Source organism: Heptranchias perlo, chromosome 2, assembly GCF_035084215.1.
Source record: "Heptranchias perlo isolate sHepPer1 chromosome 2, sHepPer1.hap1, whole genome shotgun sequence".
NCBI classification, from domain to species: Eukaryota; Metazoa; Chordata; class Chondrichthyes; order Hexanchiformes; family Hexanchidae; genus Heptranchias; species Heptranchias perlo.
The window spans coordinates 154,566,182-154,580,137 of NC_090326.1; the positions used below are offsets into that span (position 1 = coordinate 154,566,182).

General features: G+C 44.5%; 1 protein-coding gene across 6 annotated transcripts in view; it reads left to right on the top strand.

Moving 5' to 3' along the window:
* Positions 1-13,956, top strand: part of LOC137345065 (5'-AMP-activated protein kinase subunit gamma-2-like) — a 514,189-nt gene that overhangs the window by 137,357 nt on the left and 362,876 nt on the right. For all 6 annotated transcript variants that reach the window (XM_068008521.1, XM_068008514.1, XM_068008499.1 and 3 more), the window contains exon 2: positions 1,790-1,861. In XM_068008521.1, coding sequence (XP_067864622.1) covers positions 1,790-1,861 — 72 coding nt within the window. The remainder of the gene's footprint in view (positions 1-1,789; positions 1,862-13,956) is intronic.

The following is a 13,956-nucleotide window of genomic DNA, read 5'->3' on the forward strand; positions in this document are numbered from 1 at the left end:
TTTCATCCCATGGGAACCCAACCGCTCTGCTCCACTATTTCATCCAAGATTGTCTGAAGGTCGGACTCACTGAAGTTTTGGGCTCTCCTTTTCTATCTCGTTCGACTTGTCAGCTCCCTTCTTTGGGTCTCTCTCTCTCTCTCTCTCTGATCCTCCGGTAGATGACACTCTTTTAAAAATAGTCATGAAATTTCAGACGTTTGAAGCCACAAACTGACAGTCTTCTGTAAGGTTCACTACTTACCTGCTCCTCCCCCGGCCTACTAACTTTTAACGGCTACACCTGAAGTTTCCTCGTGTGCCGCACCCCCCCCCCCCACCTCCAACCCTTGCGCAGTACTCTCATGATGCATGGGATTGCCCTACGCCAACCCCAGTGAGTATACAAGTGAGCTGACCCAGCGAATTATAATTGGATCAGTACTGGGATGGATCGGTGGGCATAATGGTGCATCATCGGGGCAACTGGCCCCGTGATAGTTTGAGGCCACAATTTCTAAAACTGCTACTAACCAACGAAATACTTGGCCTAAAAAGAATTTATTTATTTGATGGTATGTGGACAGTTTAGTTGTTGATTTTTTTTTTCAGTTTAGTTGTTGATTTTTTTTCTCTTATTCCGCGCTTCTTACTGCAGATGCATTTGTTTCTGTACTGCTGGCACAATTTTATTTTAGAGTCATTGTAGGGATGTGGGCATCGCTAGCAAGGTGGCATTTATTGTCCATCCCTACTTACCCTTGAGAAGGTGTTGTGGGCTGCCTTCTTGAACCACAGCAGTCCTTTGTAGCGGTTTGGTACAACTGAGTGGCTTGCTAGGCCACTTCAGAGGGCAATTAAGAGTCAACCACATTGACGTGGGATTGGAATCACGTATGGGCAAGACCGGGTTGATGGTGGGGCGGGACTTACGGCAAACAGTCTAACAAAGTCTAATTACTCAGCAAACAGTAAACAGAGTTTATTTAAACAGCACACTACAGCAAACGGTCTATTTATTCAGCAAACAGAGTCTGTTTGAAAAGAGTATTTACGAACTACAGCAAACCGAACTCACGACTGAAACTACAACAAAGTCTCCTGATAAAAGCAAGATTATTTCTTCAGTAAAATGCAGCGAGTGGAGGATAGTTACATAATACAAATTATGGGTATAAAATCAATCCCAGTCACTTACAGCAGCGCGGTCTCTAGGCTTTATTGATGAGGGAGTTACCCAATCATCTGCATTCTGGCCGGGAATAGTGGTGTCACTATATACAGCCTTTTTTAATTTCCAGATTTTTAAAATTAAATTGAATTCAAATTCTCAAACTGCCATGGTGGGATTTGAACTCACGTTCTCTGCATTACTACTCCTGTAACATAACCATACCCCTAATTTGTACTTTAAAATCTTCTAATTCCCACAGATGGTACAAGCAAGTCTGAACAACCAACTCTGTGCATCCTTATCCTACCCGAGGAAGGCGTCAGTAAAGCACCAAAAGCGTATTGTTACTTAGCTGTTCTAGGGAGATTCAGAACTGCTATCATAAGTACGATAATGGTTATGTTGTGCATTTGCAATACAGTAATGCGCAATTGGTTTAATCTTCATGAAGTATATCTGAATAGCATTTGGTGGCTTGTGAAGAGTTTTAGTTGGAAATTGTTACCATAGGTTTCCTCTCTCTTGGAATTTTCTGTGCATAAAATATAATTCCAAAATTTAAAATTCAATTTATGCTGCATCTTTAGGTTTGTGTAATGATAAAATGGATAATTATTTTCTTTTTAATACACTTAGGACCTCAGTTCATTTGCAATGCCTTTCCTGGATGGCGATGTAGAAGCCCCCGAAAAAGATGCTTCTCACAAGGTATGAATTATTAATTTATTGATTTTATATGGTTATCAATACTCCAACATGTCACAGTGCCTCTGCCTGATCATTAGTGAGGTGCCACTCAACACCAAGGTTTTGATCTCGTAAGTTCTGGACTCTTTCCATGGCTGACCTGTCATGCTGTGAGAGTTGTATTTGTGAACATTCTATGTTAAACTGATGTCAAATCCACATCAATCCCATTTTTGCAGTGTACTCTTCCTTAATCGTGATATTTTGTCACGTGTGCATGAGTAAGTAAGTGAGTTGTCCATAAAACCCCCTACTACAGCAACTTAACATTTTCATAATACACTCCACGTAAAGAAAGTATCTCAGAGCGTTTAACGAGATGGAAAAAGCTGGGCACCAAGTAGGAAGAAAACAACATGATGATGACATGAGGAATTCTGTCTGGTCTCTGAAGATCTGGGTACAACCTATTCCACAATCCATTCAGGCAGTAACTACCCACATTTGGAGGCTCAATGTAACATTCCTGATGTGAACAAATAAAATGCACCTCCACAGCAATTTGTCTCCAGTGTAGAAGTCTACAACATTCAGGAGCCACTGTGCAGTTGAGGTTCTAATGCATTTGTATGCATTCAACAAATTCTATCTTCAATGAATTCCCATACACTGTTGGGGAGCAGGAAGAGGGAGAGAAATCTTTTTGGCAACCTAATGATGGAGGGAACGAGAGAGAAACCCTGAGTGGGTGAAGGGGGAGAGAAAGTGTCGGCGACAATGATAAGTGGCGGTGGGGTAGGTGGTGGTTGTGGATTGTGGAAGAGGAGAACTAAAAGAAAGGAAGAACCTTACTCTGTGGTTGTGGTAGTGGAGAGTTAGCACCTGTTGAAAGGATGAGGCGCTGTTGATGGGGTGGGGGGGGTGGGCGCGGTGTGGGAGTATAGCGGCCCTGTTGAGGCAGGGAAGTGACGAGAATGTGGCACCTTGATGAGCAGGGAGAAAAGAGTGGGAGAGAAGCTCAGTTGTGCAGACGGATCTCTGCTTCTGCTACAAGTGGAAAGGGCAATTGCTGTGGGGGTTTTAGGGGGCGCATGCTATAAAACAGCATATCCTCCAACTTGCCATAAGCAAAGACTCAGGACAGCCACTGGTACACAAAAATTGTAAAGAAAGAAATTGGAATTGTACAGTGCCGTATCATATTCTCACGACATCCCGAAATGTTTCACATGAAATTAGTTACTTTTTGAAGTGCACACAGGGTAATACGTTTGCACATAGTTAATCTGTTTTTGGTGGTGGTTTAGTTCAGGGACAAATATTGGCCGGGACCTCAGGAAGTGCCTGCTGTTTTTGAATAGCGCTATGGGGTCTTTGATGTCCACATGAACCAGCAGATGGGGCCTCGGTTTAACATGTCATTAAACAACAGCATCCTTAACAATGCAGCACTGAAGTGCCAACCTAGATTATATGCTCAAGTCTCTGGAGTGTGGTTTGAAGCCATGGCCTCCTGACTCAGAGGCGAGAGCGCTGCCAACAGAGCCAAGCTGACACTTGATTATAATGCATGACTGGACGGCTTTTTAATAAGGTTACTCTACTGTATGAAACACTTTTACCGCAGTCATTAGCTCCAATCTGTCTTTATTGCTTATGAGTGTTTGGAATTTACCTTTGGATTTGCCCTTGCAATTCAAAGAGGGAACCTGAAAATCATATTTCTTCAGTTTACGCCAGCTCTGTAACTGAAATTCAAACCATTACTAAGACAAAGCTTCTAGTCTTCAGTCCCAATAAAACACAATTCAGTAATATTTTACTGACTAATGGGTAGCACCTTCCTGCTACAATGCAAAATCTGGTGCAACAAATGTCTGCGGGCAAATTACAAACCTAGACTGTAGTTTTAACAGCAAACTGTTTTACTTCATGCGTGCTGCTCATCTACCATAATGATCACCTCAGGTAGCATGATCTGGGTGACCAAATTCTTCTCAACCACTGTGAATGCTGTTCTGTGTTCAGGTGCCAAGAGGTTGGGTTTTAAGTGGAACAAATTGGATTCTGCCAAATTTCCAGTCTGCTCACCCGGTTGACTATTGACAAAATGTACCCAACCGAGACAAGCAAACTCATGTGACAGTCACCCCTGGCATGGAGAGCAACACTGTGTTGCAAATGCAAGTGGTAGTCTCGAGAGTACTCCCTCAGGTGACACTTAATATTAAAATGGCTGAGCGTCTCTATCTCCAATTTTGTTGACTATTTATAATATTCTTGTTTACTCTCCTTTCTTACCAAGCTCTACTGAGGAGAGCACAGGAACATTGTAGCTACCACGTTATGGCCTTTATTCTATGCAGCTCTTTTGTCAATATTTCGATCTTTTATTTGACTTCGGCTTTTGGAGATGATGGAAAGTTGTACATTCGGGTTATGGGCTTGCATAATAATTGATGGGCTACCTGCGGCATCCTTCAAGTCTCATCTCGTTAGTTCTCCTCCTCCTCAGTAGTTCTTTTCCTCCTCCTCCTCAGTAGTTAGAATCATAGAAAGGTTACAGCGCAGAAGGAGGCCATTCGGCCCATCGAGTCCGTGCCGGCTCAATGCAAGAGCAATCCAGCTAGTCCCACTCCCCCGCCCTTTCCCCGTAGCCCTGCAATTTTTTTCCTTTCAAGTACTTACCCGGTTCCCTTTTGAAGGCCATCAAAGGTATTAAGGGATATGGGCCAAAAGTGGGTATATGGAGTTAGATCACAGATCAGCCATGATCTTATCAAATGGCGGAGCAGGCATGAGGGGCTGAATGGCCTACTCCTGTTCCTATGTTCCTATGATTGAATCTGCCTCCACCACCCCCTTGGGCAGTATATTCCAGATCCTAACCACTCGCTGTGTAAAAAAGTTTTTTCTCGTCATCTTTGGTTCTTTTGCCAATCACCTTAAATCTATGCCCTCTGGTTCTTGACCTTTCTGCCAATGGGAGCAGTTTCTCTCTATCTACTCTGCCTAGACCCTTCATGATTTTGAAGTTCTTCTCCTCCTCCTCCTCAGTACTTCCACTCTTCCTCCACCTCAGTAATTCCACTCCTTCTCCCTGCAGTCCCATTTAATACACTATTTCCTCATCAAGCTTCTGCCGTTGAGTATTTCCAACTAGCATGTGCTCAGTTACCCTGGTTGTTTTTATTACCCTCCCTCCTCCCATCACTTTTTTAGGAAAGCATCTTCCCTCTACTCAACCCTTATTCAAAAAACCTACCCAAGATCAAAATTTGGATGTGAAATCGTGAGTTCGAAATATGATTTTAAAGCTGAATGGTGCTGCATGTTAGTATTGTACAACGATCAGGTTCCCCGTGGGCCTGAGCCTTTGATTTGGGTTTGAGTGCTTACATCGGCATCCATGAATGAGAAGAATGCTGATCCTGTTCACCTCAATAGAAATCTCTCGGATTTGATGGGTTGAAGTTCTGGGGTGCGTTTGGTTGAAGGCACAACAGTCTTCGGTTTGGTTTGGCCATCTGGTTTTGGAATCTGGTCGAAGTGACTGTGACATTACAAGGATCGGTGCTGGGAACACTGTTGTTCATCATTTACAGAAACGATTTGGTCTCGGGAATCGGAAGTACAATTTTCAAGGACATAGAGGCGTTGGAGAAGGGGCAAAAAAAATTTACTAGGGTGATACCAGAACTGAGCGGTTATATCTATCAGGAAAGATTGAGCAGGCTGGGGCTCTTTTCTCTGAAAAAAGACTGAGGGGTGACCTGATAGAGGTCTTTAAGATTATGAAAGGGTTTGATAGGGTAAACGTGGAGAAGATGTTTACACTTTTAGGGGAGACCAGAAGTAGGGGCCATAAATATAAGATAGTCACCAATAAATCCAATAGGGAATTCAGGAGAAACTTCTTTACCCAGAGAGTGGTTAGAATGTGGATCTCACTACCATATGGAGTAGATGAGGCGACTAGCATGGATGCATTTAAGGGGAAGCTAGATAAACACATGAGGGAGAAAGGAATAGAAGGATATGCTGATTGGGTTAGATGAAGTAGGGAGGGAGGAGGCTTGTGTGGAGCATTAAAACCGGTATGGACCTGTTGGGCCGAATGTCCTGTTCCTGTGCTGTACATTCTATTTAAGGCTACATGACATGGTGCACAGCCACATTCACACAGATGCAATATCTTTGATATGGATAGATGTTTCTCTGTACATCTTTTTGATTTTGTCTTTCTTTAATACTAAATGTGAATACAGAAGAGTGGCAGCATTGTAACTAGCCCATAAGGTACATCTCACAGCGGTTCAAAATAGTACCATCTAAGAATAATAATGAGCTTCTCCTGAGGCCACACCATTGTATAAATCACAACCTCCTCCTCTTCTAAATGAGACTAGACTGGCAAACAGTTACCTGTTTTGTGCACTTGTGTCAGTGCAACAGGACAGTGACCAGAAGACCAATGCCCTGGATAGAGATACATCCCAGTCCAAGTCCTATCTTAGTGTGCGCCTTGGGCTTTCAAAAAAGGTAAATAAGTAAAGATGTACAGAGAAAATGGGAGACAAGCAGAAGAGAGGAGGGAACATACAGAAGAGAGGAGGGAACATACAGAAGAGAGGAGGGAACATACAGAAGAGAGGAGGGAACATACAGAAGAGAGGAGGGAACATACAGAAGAGAGAGTAGATAGAAAGAAAAAATACCGATAAAGAGAGGAAAAAAGGGTGAGAAAAAGTGATAGAAACAGAAAGATACAGAGATTACAAAGAGTGAAAGAACAGTGAGAGAAGGAGGGAGGCAAAAAAAGTAGTGGGAGAGAAGCAAAGTTACAGGAAGAGAGAGTCAATTTTTTTCTACTTTTATCCTTGAGCAGTGCTATAGGAGCTCAACTTGTAGGGGAAAGAAAATTAAAGCGTGGGGACTTTGAAAGAAGATTTCTTTTGTGCCAAATTGTAAATCCATTTGTAAGGAACAGGTTAATGATTTTGTTCTACACTGTGCACAGAAGAAATCTCTTCCCTCTCCACATTAGAATAAGACAGAATGAAATATTGTATAATTTTGTACCCAAAGTGTATTTGGTCTGCAACATTGCTCGTTAAGTAAAGAGTCACTCAATTTAAAAGTCGGAATACATAAAGTATCAGTTTGGCTCGGTGGTAGCATTCTCACCTCTGAGTCAGAGGCAGTGGAATTAATCACCACTGCAGGATTTGAGCACGTGATCTAGCCTGGCAGTTTGGTGCAGTATTGAAGGAGTGCTACATTCTGGAGGCGCTTCTTTTGGTGAGATATTAAACTGAAGCCCCGTTTGTCTCTTCAGGGAGATGTTAAAAGATCCCATGGCACTTTTCGAAGAAGAGCAGGGGAGTTCTCTCAGCGTCCTGGCTCCCTCAACATTTCTCCCTCAACCAACATCACCAAAGCAGATTAACCGGTCATTTATCTCATTTTTAAATCTGTTGCTACATTTGCCTACAGTGACTACACTTCAAAAGTTTTTTCTTTGTTTCTTCAAGAATCCACAGTAGCACTAAGTAGTACTAGTTTCTTAATAGAAATATATTTGCGGTTAACTTGGTACAAAGGCATTTGATTAACGTTCGAAAACTGAGCAAACATTGCGAGTTTGAATTTTAATTCAGCACAACCATCACAAGGTGTAACACATGATAAGCTTTCAATCAATCGTTGCCTTTAACATATTGGCAGCAATTAAAGAGTACAGTTGAAGCCAAGATATTGAGTGAACCAAAGAGTAAAAAGCTGGTCAAATAATGAATGGCTGCCTGTACGGCACCAAGGAATTAAGGAAGTACTACTTGAGGTCAACTTGTTTGTCTTAATTTCCTGGTGAATTAAAGACAGATGTCTACTTTTCCATAAAGCGATCTTAACTGTTGGGTTAAAAGGTGGCTTCTTCACCTCTGTGACCTATTTGCTGCAGGCGTCCTAAGGCTTGTTCTGTCTCTCACTCTAGGATGAGATGTGTGTGTGTGTGTGTGTGTGTGTGTGAGAGAGAGTGCGTGCGCGTGCGGCGTGTGTAGACTCTTTCTGTTAAGACTACAGTGTGATTTCTTCTTTTTACATACAATTCATTGACCCTAGTCTGAGGCTAGATGTCACATCACATTTTTGTCTCAAAGGCTTACAGTCATTTTATTGGAAATTGTTGCAGCCATGAAATAAATTAGGCTCTGGCGCTTAGTTCTGTAAAACAAAGCCGCTGTGTGTTTTTCCTTTTTAATGTGAGTAGTGCAGTGACATGCACACCCTCCCCCCCCCCTCCCCAGACAGTGCAGACTGACGTGTACCTGGATTAAGATTTTATTTCACTATTTTAATAACTGTGCTTTTAAAAGTTTTGCTGACCAATCCAAAACAGTAGGCAGAGTCAGAACTTTTTGTATCTTTATTTGTGTAACAATAAAAGATTGGTCACCATTACATTTTTAGTGGTAAAACTAGGAGAATCAGACCTGGATGCAACCAATCAAAGACATAGCAGTGGTGCTGGATTAGATTGGCTAAAACCTGTAACATCAGTGGAAGCAGTTTATTGGTCAGTGTGCCACTGTATGTAGAAGTTTAGGTTCTTTTCTGTGACAACGAACATTCATTGGCCATGAGGGCAGGTGGGTGACCTGTGACCCATGCCCTTTCCTACCCCACTGTCAGGTCCAATTTAGCTGAATTTTTTTTCTCCAGTATCTCTACAAAACTCCTCTAGCAGAGTTTGAGAACTCAACAAGCAGGAAATTTGAATGCAAGTGCTGCCTAACTTCTAAAGCTGCAAGTTATGAGGGAATGGTAGCCTAGTGGTTACGGTGCTGGATGACCAACCTAGAAGTCATGAGTTCAAATTCCACCATGGCAAGTAAATTGAATTTAATAAATGGGCTAGTGTAGGAAAAATGAAAGTGGCTGGATTCAGAAAAACTCAAATAGTTCACGAATGTGGTTCAGAGAAGGGAGCCCGCCACCCGTTCTAAACTGGCCTACGCTTGACTATAGTATCACAATATGTGGTTGATCCTTTATAAGGAGGGCAAAGAAATCTATCCACCTTACCTAAATCTTCAGGACTCCAAGCTGCACTTCAGGCAACCCGCCAGGATTGTCCTAAAGTCTCCAGGGATTGAAGATTAATCTTCAGGACATTGCCACGAGCAACTCAGGAGAAAAATCAGAGGGACGTTAAAAAAAATTGTGTGATTTTTTTTTCATTTTCTTTGAAAATTTATTAGATATAAAAATATTGGAGATGGGATAAAAAGGCTGTTTGACACATCATCCAATTGGGTAATTAAGCGCCGATTTGCCTTCCAATTGGCCGTGGGAAGGCGGTGCACTGCGAGGACGGTCGTGTTGGGCGACCAATGGCGGGAAGCGTGGGGGCGGGACGGTGGAAGGCTGCAAATCGTGTGGTGAAACCTCCAGGGATATACGCCCAACCAGAATTTGCAACCCTAACCCCCAAGGTAGGCTTTATTCTTCTCAGCGTACCAGCTGGTAGTTCTTTAATCGGCCAGGCGAGTGACGCAGAAACCCCCGAGCTGCGTGTTCCCACCAGTTGGGCTTGTAAGGGGAGGCCGGTGGCTCCACGCACAGGAAATCCAAAGTTTGGCCGGGATCCAGCTATCAATTTGCTTACAGCTACAAGTTAGTAGCATCAGCAATTCTCACATGCTTTTGAGATGTGCACCAAAATGGCCAAGGATTTTCGGTGTCCTTGACTGGAAACCTTGCACCTGTTCATGCATGTCCAATTCAGTGTGGTAGTCAGCGCTATTAATTTTCTACAGGAGTATGAAATATTTCTTGCACATTCAATATTAATGCCTGGAGATTCAGGCACAACAGCCATCTCAAAATGATGTTCTTTTTTATCTCTTAAAAAGCACTAATTTGCACCAAGGGTATGGAACACAGTCTGTGTCGACTAATGGGAAAGGAGTTTTTTTTTATTCGTTCATGGGACATGGGCGTTGCTGGCGAGGCCGGCATTTATTGCCCATCCCTAATTGCCCTTGAGAAGGTGGTGGTGAGCCGCCTTCTTGAACCGCTGCAGTCCGTGTGGTGGCGGTTCTCCCACAGTGCTGTTAGGAAGGGAGTTCCAGGATTTTGACCCAGCGACAATGAAGGAACGGCGATATATTTCCAAGTCGGGATGGTGTGTGACTTGGAGGGGAACGTGCAGGTGGTGTTGTTCCCATGTGCCTGCTGCCCTTGTCCTTCTAGGTGGTAGAGGTCGCGGGTTTGAGAGGTGCTGTCAAAGAAGCCTTGGCGAGTTGCTGCAATGCATCCTGTGGATGGTACACACTGCAGCCACAGTGCGCCAGTGGTGAAGGGAGTGAATGTTTAGGGTGGTGGATGGGGTGCCAATCAAGCGGGCTGCTTTGTCCTGGATGGTGTCAAGCTTCCTGAGTGTTGTTGGAGCTGCACTCATCCAAGCAAGTGGAGAGTATTCCATCACACTCCTGACTTGTGCCTTGTAGATGGTGGAAAGGCTTTGGGGAGTCAGGAGGTGAGTCACTCGCCGCAGGATACCCAGCCTCTGACCTGTTCTTGTAGCCACAATATTTATATGGCTGGTCCAGTTAAGTTTCTGGTCAATGGTGACCCCCAGGATGTGGATGGTGGGGGATTCGGCGATGGTAATGCCGTTGAATGTCAAGGGGAGGTGGTTAGATTCTCTCTTGTTGGAGATGGTCATTGTCTGGCGCGAATGTTATTTGCCACTTATGAGCCCAAGCCTGGATGTTGTCCAGGACTTGCTGCATGCGGACTCCGACTGCTTCGTTATTTGAGGGGTTGCGAATGGAACTGAACACTGTGCAATCATCAGCGAACATCCCCATTTCTGACCTTCTGATGGAGGGAAGGTCATTGATGAAGCAGCTGAAGATGGTTGGGCCAAGGACACTGCCCTGAGGAATTCCTGCAGCAATGTCCTGGGGCTGAGATGATTGGCCTTCAACAACCGCCACCATCTTCCTTTGTGCTAGGTATGACTCCAGCCACCGGAGAGTTTTCCTCCTGATTCCCATTGACTTCAATTTTACTGGGGCTCCTTGGTGCCACACTCGGTCAAATGCTGCCTTGATGTCAAGGGCAGTCACTCTCACCTCACCTCTGGAATTCAGCTCTTTTGTCCATGTTTGGACCAAGGCTGTAATGAGGTCTGGAGCTGAGTGGTCCTGGCGGAACCCAAACTGAGCATCGGTGAGCAGGTTATTGGTGAGTAAGTGCCGCTTGATAGCACTGTCGACGACACCTTCCATCACTTTGCTGATGATTGAGAGTAGGCTGATGGGGCGGTAATTGGCCTGATTGGATTTGTCCTGCTTTTGTGGACAGGACATACCTGGGCAATTTTCCCCATTGTCGGTTAGATGCCAGTGTTGTAGCTGTACTGGAACAGCTTGGCTAGAGGCGCAGCTAGTTCTGGAGCACAAGTGTTCAGCACTACAGCCGGGATGTTGTCGGGGCCCATTGCCTTTGCTGTATCCAGTGCACTCAGCCGCTTCTTGATATCACGTGGAGTGAATCAAATTGGCTGACGACTGGCTTCTGTGATGATGAGGACATTGGGAGGAGGCCGAGATGGATCATCCTCTCGGCACTTCTGGCTGAAGATGGTTGCAAACGCTTCAGCCTTGGTCCAAACATGGACAAAAGAGTTGAATTCCAGAGGTGAGGTGAGAGTGACTGCCCTTGACATCAAGGCAGCATTTGACCGAGTGTGGCACCAAGGAGCCCTAGTAAAATTGAAGTCAATGGGAATCAGCCTTGTCTTTTGCACTCACGTGCTGGACTCCGCCATCATTGAGGATGGGGATGTTTACAGAGCCTCCTCCTTCCGTTAGTTGTTTAATTGTCCTCCATTCACGACTGGATGTGGCAGGACTGCAGAGCTCTGATCTGATCCGTAAGTTGTGGAATCGCTTAGCTCTGTCTATAGCATGTTGCTTCTGCTGTTTAGCATGCGTGTAGTCCTGAGTTGTAGCTTCACCAGGTTGGCACCTCATTTTTAGGTACGCCTGGTGCTGCTCCTGGCATGCTCTTCTACACTCCTTATTGAACCAGGACTGATCCCCTGGCTTGTTGGTAATGATAGAGTGAGGAATATGCCAGGCCTTGAGATTACAGATTGTGCTGGAATACAATTCTGCTGCTGCCGATGGCCCACAGCGCCTCATGGATTCCCAGTTTTGAGCTGTTAGATCTGTTCTGAACCTATCCCATTTAGCATGGTGGTAGTGCCACACAACACGTTGGATGGCGTCCTCAATGCGAAGACGGGACTTTGTCTCCACGAGGACTGTGCGGTGATCACTCCTACCAATACTGTCATGGACAGATGCATTTGCGACAGGTAGATTGGTGAGGACGAGGTCAAGTAAGTTTTTCCCTCGTGTTGGTTCGCTCTCCACCTGCTGCAGGCCCAGTCTGGCAGCTATGTCCTTCAGGGCTCGGCCAGCTCGGTCCGTTGTGGTGCTACCGAGCCACCCTTGGTGATGGACATTGAAGTCCCCCACCCAGAGTACATTCTGCGCCCTTGCTACCCTCAGTGTTTCCTCCTAGTGGTGTTCAACATGGAGGAGGACTGATTCATCAGCTGAGGGAGGGCGGTAGGTGGTAATCAGCAGGAGGTTTCCTTGCCTATGTTTGACCTGATGCCATGCGATTTCATGAGGTCCAGAATCAATGTTGAGGACTCCCAGGGCCATTCCCTCCTGACTGTATATCACTGTACCGCCACCTCTGGTATGTCTGTCCTGCCGGTGGGACAGGACATAACCAGGGATGGTGTTGGAAGAGTCTGGGACATTGGCTGAAAGGTATGATTCTGTGAGTATGGCTATGTCAGGCTGTTGCTTGACTAGTCTGTGGGACAGCTCTCCCAATTTTGGCACAAGTCCCCAGATGTTAGTGAGGAGGACTTTGCAGGGTCGACTGGGCTTGGTTTGCCCTTGTCGTGTCCGATGCCGGGTGGTCCGTCCGGTTTTATTCTTCTTATGACTTTTTTTAGCGAGATTTTTCAACTGAGTATCTTGCTAGGCCATTTCAGAGGGCAATTAAGAATCAACCACATTGCTGTGGGTCTGGAGTCACATATAGGCCAGACTGGGTAAGGACGGCAGCTTTCCTTCCCTAAAGGACATTAGTATATAGACTTTAGTTCTAATGTGAATTTGGGAGCATTTGCTCTGAGCTTCATGACTGCTTTAAACTTTTGTAAACAATTTTACAACACCAAGTTATAGTCCAGCAATTTTATTTTAAATTCACAAGCTTTCGGAGATTTTCTCCTTCCTCAGGCAAATCTCCGAAAGCTTGTGAATTTAAAATAAAATTGCTGGACTATAACTTGGTGTTGTAAAATTGTTTACAATTGTCAACCCCAGTCCATCACCGGCATCTCCACATCATGCTTTAAACTTCTATGAGATTGAAGTTTGTTCCTAAGCACCAACTGGAGCTCCAGAATATGTGAAGAGCTTTTGCTGTGTAAATATATATTTTAACACTGCAACTTTTATTCTGGAGGTTTAATGCAACTTAACTGCAACTTAACTGTGAATACATTCTGAAAGTGAATTTAACAGTTGTTGTATAGATGGGGTTTTAGCCGTCGGGTAGGTGGACCTTGGAAATCTACTTTGCATTAATTTTTTTTTTAAATGAGCAGCTTAGGTAAAGGATCAAAGCCCATCTTGCCTTTTTCATGTAAAGTTTAAGCAAAACTAAGAATTGCAAAGTTAAAATGAACCGCTGTTTACATTCGGAAAATAATACTTCTGGCTTTGTGTGTGGGGGGGAGTGAGATGATGTCTGGGGACAGCTATTGAGCCAAAACTTGCTGAAAAAATAACGGCGCGTGAACGACGCATGCCGTTACAAATGTGCAAATCGACCGGCGACCTGTGGCGAGGAAGAGATACCTCATGAATTGCGAATTGCCACAAGTTGCTGGACAATTTGTGCTGCTCTGCCGTCAGCTTCACGAAAATGGCATCTTGCCCGTGATGTTCATGAAGTTGCTGCATTTGCACATTAATTGTCCATTAAACTCTCCCCAGAAAGTTAAGTCTAGT